The following is a 15615-nucleotide window of genomic DNA, read 5'->3' on the forward strand; positions in this document are numbered from 1 at the left end:
AACAATGATTGTCGACAAAGGGGATTGCCAATTATGTACATGCTATGTGAAAAGAACTTTAAAATTACAACCATCGCTCTTTGTATTAGCTTCGACTGGACTCTAACAAATATGAGTACTTGAACTCGATTTGTTCACAAGATGTTTGTGAAATATGAGAGACAACCGCTAATATGCTCCAGTCAAAACATGCTCCAATTGACATAGGCATTGTAATAGCTAATGTAAAAAAAACTTCAGCTGCGATGTTTGCACTTTTAATTTTTCATACAAATATGTTTTGTAGCACTCCAAAGCCAATGCATACGTTCTTTTCACGTGTTTTTTTCAATCACAGGGCTCTTCTCAGACACGTTATGAAAGAGGGGTAGTGATGCCGTTTACGTAAACCCTGATATGAATCATCGATCACTGACATTTCTTGTAGGAAAGAGGAAAAAATGTCACAAATATAAATTGAGAGGCAAAAGTAGTAATCACGTTCTATAGCTCATTTTTTGTTAAACTTTTGTGGTCGGTGGCATTTGAACGAAAACAAATCTCTCCTCTGGAACGAGTGACTAGTAATGCTGGAGTCTGATAATTTGTGGATGTTCAGCTTTGATATTTCTTTCGGTTGCACGTGAACTATTCCATAGCATTCCTTTCATCCTCTCCCTGAATCTTTGGTTTATCAGAGCATAGGCAAACGGGTTGACAGCTGAATTGAAAGCAAGCAAGGCGCGAGCTATGAGAACTGCAACATCGCTGACTGTGCAGAGGCCAAAATCGTTCAAAACGTGAATTACGTAGTTTGAAATCCAGGTAATTTCAAAGAGTGTAGTAAGAGACAAAACCATTAAGGTCACTCGTTTCCGTACTTTCAACACACCCTGTGTAAGAAAAAGGATGATACGATCATTTGAGCCTCATTTGAAATTAGTGTCAAGAGAATATAAAGAAAATACTTTAATGGTAGGGACACCGGGTCACCTTCTAGACGGGGATGAACTCATTTCCACGGGTAACGAAAATATGACTCAACTGTTTCTTTTTATCTGGAATGACGTTTCATTACAGAACGTTTAATGATAACATAAATTTTGTTTTGCTGGCTTTCTGTAGCGTGGTCAGCGTGATCAATACAAAACCAAAGAAAACGTTTGCTTGAGAATAGATCTTTTAAAATTCACGTGAAAGATCTTGCGGGTACCTCTTGGACACGACACAATCGCAGCATTTGGTAGTGTTTAGGTCGAAGCACCGATCGAACGTTCGCTTGTAGGTGCTGTGATAACTTCCTGTTTTAAATCAACAATTTTGGTGATTGTTGATGATGACGGATGTTACAGGGTGTAATTGAAAGGACGTGTCCAAGGTGGAATGCTAAGAAGCAACAACTTGTTTCTTTGTTTCGGGGAACAAACATTACATTCGAAAGTCGAGAATACGCATGGCATTTTATAAGCTTGACGCTTAAATGTTAAATTAATTGATTGTATACGTCATGATAGGGAGCAGCGCTGGACGTGTTTGAGCCAAAGATGGAAACCGAAGGTGAACATTTCGTATAAAAGGAAAGTGGTCTCAGCTCCCAGACCATCTCTAACAGCGGCAAGATACTTACCAATATAAATGTGGTAATGTTGACCAAGACAAGCTGGAACCGAAAACATTTTACTTTCGTCTCATGCTTAAGCTCTCTCAACAGTCCATTACCCAGGAGTAAGAATCTGGTATCAGGTTTGTCCTCATCAGCGTCAGGAAAGAAACAATTTTGAAACCAATTTAATTTTGCGGGAATTAAGATTCTTTAGATGTTGTATTTGCATTTGCATTATAATGTAGCGTTCAAAGTTAAATGATATTGAAATACCTGGAGCAAAACGTTCTATTACCAACCCCCAAACGGTTTTTATTGGGTAAAACATTGAGGTAGCCGATTTGGTTTGTTTTTTTTTTCCCACAAAACGTTGTTGAAAAACAGTTATAATCTTCTGACGCTGATGGGGACTTGGCCAATTTGGGTAAATCTTACTCTTGGATGATAGACTCTTGGCTCCCCATCATAATAATGTGGACCTTGACATTAATGCATAGATGTCAAGAAGTGTCGTGGCTTTTTCTTCATCAGAGTGTTCGCTTGGAAAGTCTTAACAGCCTCACATGCACTGGTAATAATTGCATTCCTACCTGCCGCTGATATGGTCTCTCCTCTTGATCGTCACATTTGAACCACAATGTGTACACAACGATGGAGTAATAGCCAATCAACAACAGGGATGAAATGCCAACAAAGGTCGTGTAAATAAGCAAGGAAGCCTTTTGCAATTTTTTATCATCCTGAAAGAGATGACAAGACCTTACAGCGATCTCCCTTCCAAAGCTCTGTATGACGAATCCCGAGGAAAAGAACAGAACTGCAAGGATCCAAGTACCTGGAATAATTACCTATAGGATGGGATGCATGGAACGAGTTATAGGAATACGAAATTAATTATAAGTCTTTTAAAGGGAAAGGTTGGAAAGGTAACCAAAGTATTTTCTAAACTTGATTGACGACAGGTTAGTATTTACTAATTAAAGTCAGCTTTCCAGGCCTTAATTATGCAATGAGAAAGGGATATATACTGAGAGCAGATAGAAGTTTGAAGCTTAAATTTCATTTCATTTGAGGCACCCAGCGGATTAATTTCCCTTAATAAGCCAACGTTTTTAGGTACTTCTACTGGTAAGAATAAAAAGCAGCGATATAAAAGAATGGCGTTTCGACGGCTCCATCATGGCCATCATTCTTAAATTCAACTCAAAACATTATGTGAATTCATATTACAGTGAAAGTACGTGTGAAGGTTTCGATGGCATGGAGCCGTCGAAACGGCATTTTTTTATATCGCTGCTTTTTATTCTTAATTGCTTATCGAAAACCTTAGTTTCTACTGTTTGATTCAAGTTTGATTATACTTCTCATGTCAAGTCTCCCAAAGGCTTTTTGAAAGCAAGATTAGAAAAACAGTGAAGAAAATCAGTTGTTGAATACTTAACAGAAACAGTCCCTTTTGTTGCTTGTTACTGAGTATAGAGTGTTTTTATTTGCGTGATCAGCCTCTCATCTTTTTAAACAAAAATCAGAAGAAATTGTTCACATTAGAATTGAATTGAATTTCTGGGAGTATTCTTAAAACACTAGTATGGGTGGGAATAAAACTGTAATGAAATTGGTGAAAAAGAATCTTCCTATGTAAATGACCGCTAATCTTTTGCCTGTATATACCGTATACGCTCTGCAGGATAATCAGCGCACCTTCAATTGTCGCCAAGTAAGTTTTCGCTGAATTGAAAGTGGATGAACTACAGCCCAGTAGCGTTCCCTTGCAATGGCAATCAGAGTTAATACGGAACAACTAGCTCCAGTACTCGCCAATGTCCTCAACGACAGGCAAATTGCAGTCCCAGGCATTGCATCAGGGTTATTAAGAGAGTAACGGTAGATGAAAAAAGTAAAGAGGAAGGTAGGATAAACGATGTCCGCCATGGCGAGGTTCAAAAGAAGATAGTTGAAAGGAGTCCTACGACATAAAAAATAAAGTTTAATTCCGTAAATTGTTGATTTTACTGGATATTTACAATCACTGACCTCGACCCTTAAACTCTACACCCTCCCTACCCCACTTTGCCACACCCCTCGGTATTTCATTGCTTGCCTTTTTACCTGACAGCTGAGATTTATAGTCGGTTTCACTGAGAACCACCAAAAAATCTTTTTCCTTTGACAATCGTTTGAAATTCATTTTTGATAACCTTTTGTAACCTTTTCTGTTAAAATATATTATAACGTAGAATTTTTTCCGTTCAGCGGTCAGGTGTGTTAGAACTTAACCGTCATGGTGAGTTTTTTAATAAGTCTGTCAAAAATTAATCATTAACAATTGGACTCCAACATATCTGTTACATGAAGGCCACGCGTCTGAGGACCGTCGTCATAGGGAAACGAAATGTCTGCTTGTGGCGTCATCAAAAGTTATCATTGGCTTCCATCGCCTTGATTCCGATGCAGCATTTGAACGTCATCGAACTCGCATACCCATAAATAATTGGCAGTTTTTATACTTGAGACGCATAATTCGTCCAGATGAATATGCGTCTGTCATGTTATCCGTCTGGTGTAAAGACGGGACGAACCATGTAATACGCATAATCCGTCTGGGACGAACTTGGGCAAACGTATTTTCTGCGTCTGTTAAATTTCTCTAGTGTAAAGAAGGGCACAAGACGCTGTGGCGCTTATTTGATTTTTCGCGCCTCAAGTATTTTAGGGCGGCACTCCTTTAAAAATTGTACGCCACACAGAAATATAAATCTGTACGAAGAGTAACAAAAACGTCATTTGATAGTAACCATTTGAATCTTATTTTTGGGCCGACTAGCTGCCGAATGAACGAATTGCGAATTGATATTGATTAGGTCACGTGTTTCGGTAGCACATGGTTTTGGTCTAAGCAGTTTCGTGTCGGGGACCGTGAATGTTACGCTCGTTTGTTGAAGTCTTGCACTTTCCCTACCGTTTTAAGGCACAGAATATGTAATTATCAGGTTTGCAATTTGCCTTTACCCAGTGAGTTATTAATTTAGGTTTTTTTTGTTGTTCAGTTTTTTACCGTAGGCGTAGATGACGTAAGTCGACAACACAAATGTCACAAGTGGTGGAATCGTCTGTACTTCAAAGTTGAGATGACCGGCATCAGTAAAACGTTGTTTTCTACAAACTACGCGTAAAAAAATCTCCATGCAAATTAACCCCAACATCAGTAAGAAATATTCTCTCTAAATATTTGATTGCGAGTGAATTTCGTCGAGTGATGGATGCACCAAATCGGTTGGATTTCGGTTTCGACAGTGGAATGAATGCCAATAGTTTCGATTACGCTGGAGATGGAATGGATCGTGGACTGCCTGATTTTCCTATCCAGTTTCCTGGAAGAAGTGATACATCGACAGTAGAAGGTAACATTACTTCTGTTTGTACGACAACAGATGTTTTCGCTTGGCTACCGCGGTCCCTCCCTCAGACCCAGGCCCCCACCAAACACCCGGGTGGATAACGGCTAGGGACTCCCGGGAGCAACGCAGCACGGCTACGGGGACAAATGTTAGCAAGGAAATTGAAAATTTACTGAAAGTAATTCCGTCCGAACTTCATGCCAGCCAAAGCCCTGAGGAAACTAAGAAAACTGTTGACCTTCTCTCGGAAAGGTGGAAGACACTCGGAGAGCTACATACAAAAAACCTTGCTGGGATAAATGAGAGAAAGCGCTTGGAACAGGTACATAATCGTTATTCTAACCTGAAACGTGATGCACATGACGAAATTAATAAGTGTGAAGGTTTCTTGCAAAAATTGGGCTCTTCACCTGGAAATGTAGGAATGAATCCTGGACTACCAGACCAGGACGTGGAACGTGATGACAATGTGTCGGTCTGCTTTAAGCCTTCTAGTGCGTCCGGATCATCACGTAAGAAATCTCTGAAAAGGGTGCTTGTCTGGAAAATGAAACTGGACCTGGCAAGGCTAGGGCAAAGGAAGAAGCAGAAGCGGCTCGAATGGCATACGAACATAAACAAAGAATGGAACTTAGGCGCCTAGAAGAGGAAGCATCACTAGCCGATCTAGAATGGAAGATTTAAATGGAGTACAACAATGAGGGAGGTCTTACACCTAGCGATGCTAGCTCCTTGGATGCTACCACATTCCTAGTTGATAGAAGACCACATTCTACCCCGGTTACTTCAGAGAAAATTGAGACCAGCGGATCTGACGCCAATCCAGGTGCCACTTCTACTATCAGTAAGGAGACCGTATCCCAATTAAACCCTTGCACAGAAGGCTCAGTCACTCCTGTGTCGGGAATTTTGAAGACTCAACCGAAGTCATCCTTCTCAGCGACAGGGTCTAATGTTCCTAAGACCCTCAACGGCGTGAAGTCACCCCAGTCCTTTAGAGTACCTAGTGTCCAACAATCACAGAGGGCTACTTGTGGCGACCACACCCCACACGTGATCCTGTTGCAGCAATGTGAAGGCTCAAATGCTGAGTGGAATGCAGCCGACACAGTTTAGTGGGAATCAAGTGGATTTCCCCTTCTTTCGTGACCAGATTCGTACTCATCTTGAAAGTGATTTGCTTACCGATTCCCAGCGTGTTGAATATCTCCCTAAGTTTGTCACTGGAGAAGCTTTGGAAGTGGTAAAGCGAAACAGAGGCTGCTCATTCAACGACATCATGAAAACCCTTGAGGAACGCTTTGGTCAGGCAATAAGGGTAACGAAAGCATGCATAGAAGATCTTGCAGCCGGTCCAAGACTGACCTATTGGGATAATATTGGACTTATGAACTTTTCTGAGAAGCTAAACACAGCCACAAAAATCCTTCAAGGCGAGATTGAACGTGAAGCAAACGTCGCAACACACCTTAAGCGTATCGTTAGCTGTCTTCCTAATGATCTGATCATCAAAAGGCAAAATGAAAACTATGAGATTGTTAAGAGTGGAAGGTCTCCTCAGCTAAATGACATTGCTGCCTTTGTGAAGAGACAAGAGGGCTCGAGACTAACGGTAGCCACAGCCTAGTGAAATTTCAGTTTTGGCTGGTAGATTTTGAGCTTCCACTAGCCATTGGGGCTAGTAAATATTGTGAAGCAGTGGAGTTCTGGACGAAAACAAAAGTGAAAATTATTTCTTATGGATAAGGCAAAAGGAGAGAATAGAAACTAACAACAGAAACTTTGAGCGGATTCTATGGAGTTTACTTCCTTAAAAAATGATAATTAAAAAAAAAAAAACTGAAGAGGGAACCAACGTGGACGAGCGACCGACCGAGCACAATAACGCAGCACCTGTTGAGCCGCGCCCGAGGGCCATCACGGAATATTCTGTTCTACAGAAGCTGCGCACTCTCAATCCCAACAAAGCATCTGGTCCTGATCAAATCCCCTTTTGGCTTCTCAAAGATAATGCGGATATACCTGCTGCCCCTGTAGCAGACATCCTGAATTCTAGCTTCCAGGAGAGTCGCCTACCTAAGTCATGGAAACGAGCGGATATTACACCCCTCCCCAAGCAGTCACTAGTGCTTGATGTTAACAAGCATCTGCGGCCTATATCATTAACGCCAATACTGTCAAAAGTGGCCGAAGACTATGTGGTTGAGGAATACATCAAGCCAGCCATCCTGGTCAAAGTTGATTGGAATCAATTTGGAACGGTTCCCAATTCCTCTACTGCGCATGCTCTCATTAGTATGATGCACACATGGTACCAGAAGACCGACGGCAACGGCTCTACGGTCCGTGTAGTTCTATTTGACTTCAAGAAGGCTTTAGATCTGATTGATCACCGCATTCTATCGGAGAAGCTTAAGAACTTTGACATGCCTGAGTGGGTTCGTCTCTGGATTGAAGATTTCCTCACTGATCGGCACCAAAGAGTCAAGCTCTCTCAAGACTGATTCTCAGAGTCCCTGCCAGCGTACCACAAGGGACTAAGCTTGGTCCCTGTCTCTTTGTGGTGATGATTAACAACCTCCAAGTCGAGGGCGTTGATCTATGTAAATATGTCGACGACACCACCATAAGTGAAACAACCCACAAGAGTGATTGTAGTCAGATCCAAACAGCTGTAGATAATTTATTTCGGGCCGCTCAGGGAGATCGGTTCCAGCTGAACAAAGCAAAATGCAAAGAGTTGCAGATTTGTTTTGCTAGATCTAAGCGTTCATTTTCACCTGTCGTCATCAATAATAACAACATCGAAGTTGTTCAGAGTGCCAAACTTTTGGGTCTCTTCATCTCTGACGATTTAAAATGGAACGCGCATGTTGCTGAGATAGTTAAGAAGGTAGCTTCCAGACTGTACTTGATGAGGCAGTTAAAACGAGAGGGCCTCGACCCGAACGAACTTGTATGTTTCTACACCACATGCATTCGGCCGGTCGCCGAATACGCCTGCGAGACCTTTCATAATAGCCTTCCCATATACCTATCAGATGAATTGGAAAAGCTTCAAAAACGCGCCTTTCGTATCATCTATCCCACCTTGAGCTATTCCGAAGCACTCGTCGCCCTGGGGCTGCCGCTATTAAGCGTTCGAAGAAAGGAACTCACCACGCGCCTCTTCCATAAGTTCCTTCAAGACCCCAACCACAGGCTCCATCACTTACTGCCGCCAAAGAATGAATGCCAACTAACTCTCAGGAAAAAGAGGACTTTGAATGTCCCTCTATGTAAGACAAATCGCTTTAAGTGGAGCTTTTTAATGGCAAGTTCTTCCCGTTCTTAGCTTTTAGTTCTCGGTGTGCAACTTTGCCTTTAATATATTTTTAGGTTTAGTTTTTAAATATATTTTAGAATCTTTTTCACTTGTAAATAGCCGTAATTCAGCCCTTGGCTGCAATGGTTTTATTTAATAAAGCTATCTATCTATCTATCTATCTATCTATCTATCTATCTATCTATCTATCACTTTCCCCACTCCACGTTTCGAACGATTAATCACGTGTGAAATCATGCGGAATTTCTCGGCTGCTGTTTCCATATGCGTGTTTTCATATGGGCGTAACTCCGTCGCAAACAATCGCAAGCACCTTCCGAGAGCTTGATCACAAACAGTTTGCGAAAATGGAAACACCTTTTACGTTCATACCCGACCAATCGCCGATGAAAGCCCATGATCGCAAACAAGACGCAAGAGATAGAAAATTTTCTATCGTTACGTCTTGTTGGCGACGAGTAGCAGTGCAAAAGCAAGGAAACAACGATATAGAAACACAATCGTAAACTGTTTATGATTGTTTGCGATCAATCGACGATATTTTTGTGCACATGATACGTTTTGACCAATTAGAGGCAAGTATAAGTAATGAAAATGGCGTCCGAGTTCGATTGTGGCAATGAGGACACTCCTCAAAACAGTGTGAATTTAATGAATATCTTAAGGGAATACCCCGCCAAATATACCTTTAGTAAAGTTCTTGATCACAAAGAGCCAGTCCCTACGGTATAATTTGATACTGGCTATGCTGCAGCCCGTTGCTGCTCCTCGAAAATGTATCGGACCCAGAATCGGTGACGTCTCTTGACACTTCCTCTCTGCCTTCTTCTTTGCAACAATTCCAACGTAAGAAGTTGATCACGACGCAAAAACTAATTCTGCTTTTATTTTTGCGCAGTTTTTTTACGATGTCACGAGATCAAGTTACGCAAAGCAGTCACGCATATGGAAAACAGGATCGCAAACACAAACGCAAAAAGTGACAGTGTTTGCGATCGAGCCAACGCAAGCTGTTTGCAACTGTTTGCGACGTTGTTACGTGTATATGGAAAGAGGTCACGTACTAGTTTAGAAAATTGACTCCAAATAATTCAAATTTATTTCAAATCCAAAAAAAAATAAAGAGATAATATGGAGCGACTTATCTCGTTTACTAGGAATGGCGAATCTCGCATAAAAAGAGAGAAAACTTGCTTGCGAGCACTGTGGCCACCGAATATTAATTGACTCCGAAAACCATTCAAACGCTCGGATTGCTGCTTGAAGCTATTAAAAAGAAAATCTTATGTGAGGGCAAGTCTGTCCTTTCGAATTTCCTTTATATCTAATTTAAAATATTATTTTCCCACATTCTGCTGCTTTTGTGCTTCATGCGTAGAATGGCGCTTTCAGGTTAAAATTTCCGTGTGGATCGACTATCCAGAACTTGTTAATTATTGTATTTAAGACAATTAACAATTATCCACCTCAATATCTGAGAGACCTATTTAGGTTAAGAGAAAACATCAAAAATCTGAGAGGGGTTAAATAAAGCTTCATTCTTCATTCTTCATTCATTCATTCAATTGCAAATAGCTCTAATCAAAAGAACAGCCTTTCCACAGACTTCCAAACGAGCAGTTTAGTTTCATGTACGGTTTATTTCTTACTTAACTTTATTCCGCGTTTTCTACATTCAAGTGCATTTGTGAGTTGCAAAGGTTTGGCAACGGTTCTGTGAGAATGGGAGAATTGGCCTCAAGGCCACGAAAACTTTGCTTCGTGAGAAAAATACGGGAAGCAGAACACTCCAGCATATTTGCGCCACTGTTGCGAGGATGGATATGAGAATATGAGAATATTTACTAAAAGCGCGAGTTGTGTTTGGAAATGTGGAATTTTTTTCGTGATAGTTTTAACAAATGAATGAAACTGCGCACGACGAGATTGGCTAGTGCAAATTTAGATTTGGCCAGTGAAATCAGACCTGATACTAGCCACAAGGCTAGTGAGCTAAAAAGTTAGTCTCGAGCCCTGAGACAAGCATACATTAGGAATGACCCAGTGTTCGGAGGTCAAATGTTGAAGCGAGAGAATAAAGAGCCCAAGGTGCCTCCCAAGCTTCCAATAAAGAATCCCACAATTGGTGCCACGGATCTCGAAACTAAACCTCCAGCCCCTGGCTCGAGAAGGTGCGAAGTGTGCAAGTCTAAGCGTCATAAACTTCAGCATTGTCCTATAATCAAGAAGTGCAAGCATGTGGCAGTCCGATGGCAGTATGCGGCCTCCTGTGGATTTTGTTTTAATTGCGGTGTTGAAAGGCCTGGGCATGGTTCTGAATCGTTCCCTGAACCGCCCGCATGTTGAAAATGCCCAGGGCGTCACCTTAGTATTCTGCATACTGACAAAGTTCAGGATGGTCGTCGTCCTAACCCACCCGACAACAAGGGGTCCAACGACAAAAGTGACAAGCCTCCAGCCACCCCACATCCCGCTAGTCACGAGGGAGTGAATACATGTCAAACTGCGAGTGCTAATTCAAACAAACCCGAACCATATGCCCATATCGTCTGCCGGTTTGTCTACCACAGAAATACAAGTTTTGTTGAACGTTGTACCTGTCATTATCACCGCGGCGAATGGTAACACTGTATCGACTTGCGTCTTTCTAGATAGTGGCTGTACAGATACCCTCATCGACCGTGGTTTAGTATACAAGGAATACCTGAGCTGATTGGAATTAATACAATCACGAACAGTGGCAAGGTTGTAGAGTCTAATCGAGTTTCCTTCATCTTGAGTTCCGTGGAGAGTTTTGGAGAAAGTATTGAGGTTTCTGAGGCCTATGTTCTACCTGACCTCAACCAGTCACAGCGAGCCTTTCCAGAGCGAATTGATGTCCGCAATCACTCTTTCTTGTGTAAAATTGAGTTCCCAGAAGTTGACATTAAGAGAGTCCATTCTTGAGGGAAACAACATCTCCTATGCACACATACAGAAAGAAGTTCGAGTCCCTGAAGATGCAAGGAAAGGACTTTATAATTGTCGTTACTCCCTTGGTTAGTGTGTTTGCGGTTGTTATGGTGTTAAGAATCCCCAGGGAGTCTCAGTGAACTTTGTTTCAGTTGATCACAAGCCTGTCGACCTCATTGAAAAATTCTGGAAACTTGAAGATTGTGGAGCAGTTAAGTCAGGGAAGAAGCCCCTCTCGATTGAAGACAAGAGAGCGATGCAAATAATTGAAGAGACCACGCGTCTTGTGAATGGACGTTATGAAGTGGGCATGATTTCGAGGAAGGACAAGCGCTGGTTTCCGAATAATCTTGTCATGGCCAGACAGCGCTTACAGTCCCTGAGACGTCGCCTGATAAAGTCCGGGAATGAAGAAATGGCCATGAAGGATCGTGAGGTAATGGACAGTTACATCAATAGTGGATTTTCTCGCAAGTAGTCTGAGAAGGAGTTAGCTAAGGAATCCAGTACCCATTGGTACCTCCCACACTACCCGAAAAATTCCCTACGAAGCCTGGAAAGGTGCGTATTGTTTTTGCTGCGGCAGCCGAGTACGAAGGGACCTCGCTTAACAAGAATCTGCTGCGCGGGCCAGACATGACCAACAGTTTACCCGGTGTCCTCCTGCGTTTTTGCCAAGGTAAGATTGGTATTGCCGCAGACATTGAAGGAATGTTCCACCAGATTCGTTTACGTGAAGAAGACCAGGATTCATTGAGGTTTCTATGGTGGACAAATACCTATGAAGATCCACCTGATGTTTACGTTATACAAGTACATATATTTGGAGCAGTATCTTCCCCTTGTGTTGCTAACTCCACCCTGCGGCGAGTTGCCGATGACAATGCTGATGACTTCAGCCCCAGTGTCATAGCAGCTATAAAGGGAAATTTCTCTGTTGATGATGCTCTCCCTTCTGAGAATGATGAGCAGCCAGCCATTCACCTGGCCCGAGATATGGTCGACATCCTTGCCCGAGGTAGTTTCAATCTGACTAAGTTTACGTCAAATTCAAAGTTCAAAGGAAGTGCTTAAGACAGTTCCAAGTGACAAGCTGTTCAACCAAAGGCGCAACCTCGAATCCGCTCTTTGAAAGAGCACTGGGGATACTTTGGTTTGTTGGAGAGGATACTCTCGGGTTCAAAATAAGTCATCTTGAACGCCCAGAGACTAAAGGTGGCATCGTGTCTACTGTTCCTTGTTCGACCCGCTTGGGTTCGCTTCACCTGTAGCAATGGCTGCAAGACGTTTGGTGCAAGACCTGTGGAAGGCTAACGTTGGATGGGACGAGGCTCTTGGTGAAGAGTTCCTGTCAAATTGGAGGTCATGAAAGACTCAACTACCTTCCTTGTCTCAGTTGCGCATCCCTCGATCCTATTTTCTGCAAGATATTGACACGCGAGACTGCAAGTTGCAGCTCCATGTCTTTTCGGACACATCAGAAGTTGGGTATGGTGCATCATCCTATCTGCGAGCTGAGTACCCGGATGGTCGGATTTATTGTACCTTAGTCATGGGGAAGTCTAGAAACGCACCAGTGAAGTTTGTCAGTATTCCCAGACTAGAGTTGCAGGCAGCAGTACTTGCAACTCGCGTGTGTAAAATGCTGCGTGAAGACGAGGAACTGAACATTTACAGGACATTCTTATGGACTGATAGTGAGATAGTGCTGCACTATCCAAAGAATGAGAAACAAAGACTTCAAAACTTCGTAGCCAACAGAGTTGAAGAAATAAAGGAGCACTCACCCGTGCATTATTGGAATCATGTTGAATCATGCGCCAGGGACTTTGTATCCCGCAGACTATATTTCAAGGGCATTGACCCCATCTTCTCTGACCTCTGACTACAGTTGGCTTCGTGGACCTGACTCTCTATGGGGACCAGAAAATTCCTGGCCGAAACAAGAGTGTAGAACTGTGCCTCGTGAAGATTTGGAACTGAAGAAAGAAACTCACGTGCACTCCCTGGAACTGACTCCTGATTCAGTTGCAGCGAAGAAAGGAAGCTCGAAATTTGAACCCATCTAAGATCCTATGGAAGACCCTCTCCAAGTCTTGATAATAACCTGCTCAGAGTGGACCCGCCTTTGGCGCAAGGTAGCATGGCTCTTACGATTTAAACAGTTCAGTAAAGATAAAGGGAAGGTCCACTGTTGATGATTTGAATGCAGCTACAGTGGCTATCGCAAAAGTTTGTTCAGGGCTCAGCATATGCACAGGAGATAAAGGATCTGAAGTCGAATGGTGCCTTCAGAGCATCGAGCAAGATTGCAGCATTAAATCCTGGATTGGATGACCAGAGAGTACTATGAGTCAATGGACGTGACCAGAAAAGAGTATCTGAATCTACCATGGGCCGGCAAATCATTCTGCCCAGGGATCGTGCTGTAGCTGAGAAGATTGCTCGTCATGTCCATCATTTCATTGGTCATTTGGGGCGTGAGTATGTGATAGCCAAGTTGCGGGAAGACTTCTGGATTCCTCAAATCCGCGTTCTGGTTCGGTCAGTCTTTAGCCGATGCTTCAAATGCAAGGAAAGTCCTCCCTAAACCCATGATCCAACAGATGGCACCTTTACCGGAGGCAAGGCTCATAGCATATGAACCACTTCTCTCATACACAGGTATGGACCTTTTCGGCGAGCTAAATGAGAGTCTTGAAAAATGGCATCAGGGACGGATTGAGAGTGAACGTATCCAATATGGCTGTAAATGGATATTTCAGTCCCCAACTGCATCAAGTATGTCTGTTGCGTGGGAACGTTTGGTTTGTAGCGCGAAGACAGTCCTGAAAGCTATCTTAGGGGGACACGTGGTCACAGAGGTGGTCTTGCAAACGCTGCTTTCCGAGGTCGAGCGTGTTCTGAACGGCAGAGCCTTAACTGCAAACTCTGACGATCCCAGTGACTTTGAGCCACTAACACCTGCCCACTTCCTTATGCAGCTGAAGGTTATTGGCTTACCATCTGGAGTCTTCGACAAATCTGACATGTATAAGAAGAAGTGGAGGCAGGTGCAGTATCTGTTCTGGGAGAGGTGGCTTAAGGAGTATTTATCCAGTTTACAGACTCGGTCTAAATGGCCGAAGGCGCTGCCTAATGTCAAACACAATGCGCTGGTGCTGCTAGTCAACGACAACACCCCAAGGGGGTATGGAAACCTCGGACGTGTCATCGAGAAGTACCCCTTCCCGGATGGCCTAGTGCGAACTGTAAAGGTTAAAACTAAGGACAGTGTCTACGTTCGTCCTATTCAGAAACCTTGTTTGTTAGAAAATGACTTGGAGTCCACGCGAGAAACCACAGAATTGGGTCACTTTGGGAGATCGCCCCAAAGTGGGGTGGATGTTTGGGCCGACTAGCGGCCGAATGAACTAATTGCGAATTGATATTGATTAGGTCACGATTTTCGGTAGCACATGGTTTTGGTCTAAGGAGTTTCGTATCGGGGACCGTGAATGTTACGCTCGTTTGTTGAAGTCTTGCACTTTCCCTACCGCTTTAACGCACAGAATATGTAAGTATCAGGTTTGCAATTTGCCTTTACCTAGTGAGTTGCAATTGTTAATTCAGTTTTTACCGTAGGCGTAGATGACGTAAATCGATTCAAGACAACACAAATGTCACAAGTGGTGGAATCGTCTGTACTTAAAGGTTGTAAACAATCATGAGATGACCGTCATCAGTAAAGCGTTGTGTTCTACAAACTATGCGTAAACAAATCTCTGTGCAAATTGTCCCCAACATCTTACGGCATTTTACTTTATGGACGAGCAGTAAAATATAATCACTTTGAACTGAAGAACTTCGATTTTGATGCAAAGAAATTCCCCATGCTGGGTTTGAAGAAATTCCTCGAATAAGCACCGCACTGGGCCGCGGCGCTTATTCAGGACGTCGCTTATTTGCTTTTGTGTCCCGAATGCGGCGATATTTGAGGGCGGCGCTTGTTCGGGGTCGGCGCTTATTCGAGTAAATACGTTTTTGAAGACGCACTAAACTGGATAGTTCGTTTTCTCCGGGTGCTCCGATAAGACCCTGTGATTGAGGTTGGAACCCTTTCCCCAGTAGTTTACGATGAGTAATCCTTAGAGACACGGCTTAAGGACGGTGCCTACTAATCAAAGATATTTTTGCCCCGGTGTGTGATTATGCAGGAAATGTAGATCTTAACAAGTGTTATTGAAATCCAAAAAGAAAATTGGGGGTAACCACGCATTTTTCAAAGATAATTCATGAAAATTATTTGCAAAAAGCTTTAAAATACAAAGCAATGTATGACCTTCTTTCGCAAATTGAGGCGTAATTCTCTCTAAAAA

At 42.8% G+C, this 15615-nt stretch overlaps 1 protein-coding gene across 2 annotated transcripts in view; it reads right to left on the minus strand.

Moving 5' to 3' along the window:
• Positions 1-288: 288 nt before the first annotated feature.
• Positions 289-15615, minus strand: part of LOC138052506 (bombesin receptor subtype-3-like) — a 32384-nt gene continuing 17057 nt past the window's right edge. For both annotated transcript variants that reach the window (XM_068899035.1, XM_068899036.1), the window contains exons 3-5: positions 3284-3548; positions 2173-2430; positions 289-872 (exon numbers count right to left, since the gene is read on the minus strand). In XM_068899035.1, the coding sequence (XP_068755136.1) occupies positions 561-872; positions 2173-2430; positions 3284-3548 (835 nt within the window). In that variant the 3' untranslated portion in view covers positions 289-560. The remainder of the gene's footprint in view (positions 873-2172; positions 2431-3283; positions 3549-15615) is intronic.

The sequence above is a fragment of the Montipora capricornis genome, chromosome 6, assembly GCF_036669925.1.
Source record: "Montipora capricornis isolate CH-2021 chromosome 6, ASM3666992v2, whole genome shotgun sequence".
In the NCBI taxonomy this organism is placed as follows: Eukaryota; Metazoa; Cnidaria; class Anthozoa; order Scleractinia; family Acroporidae; genus Montipora; species Montipora capricornis.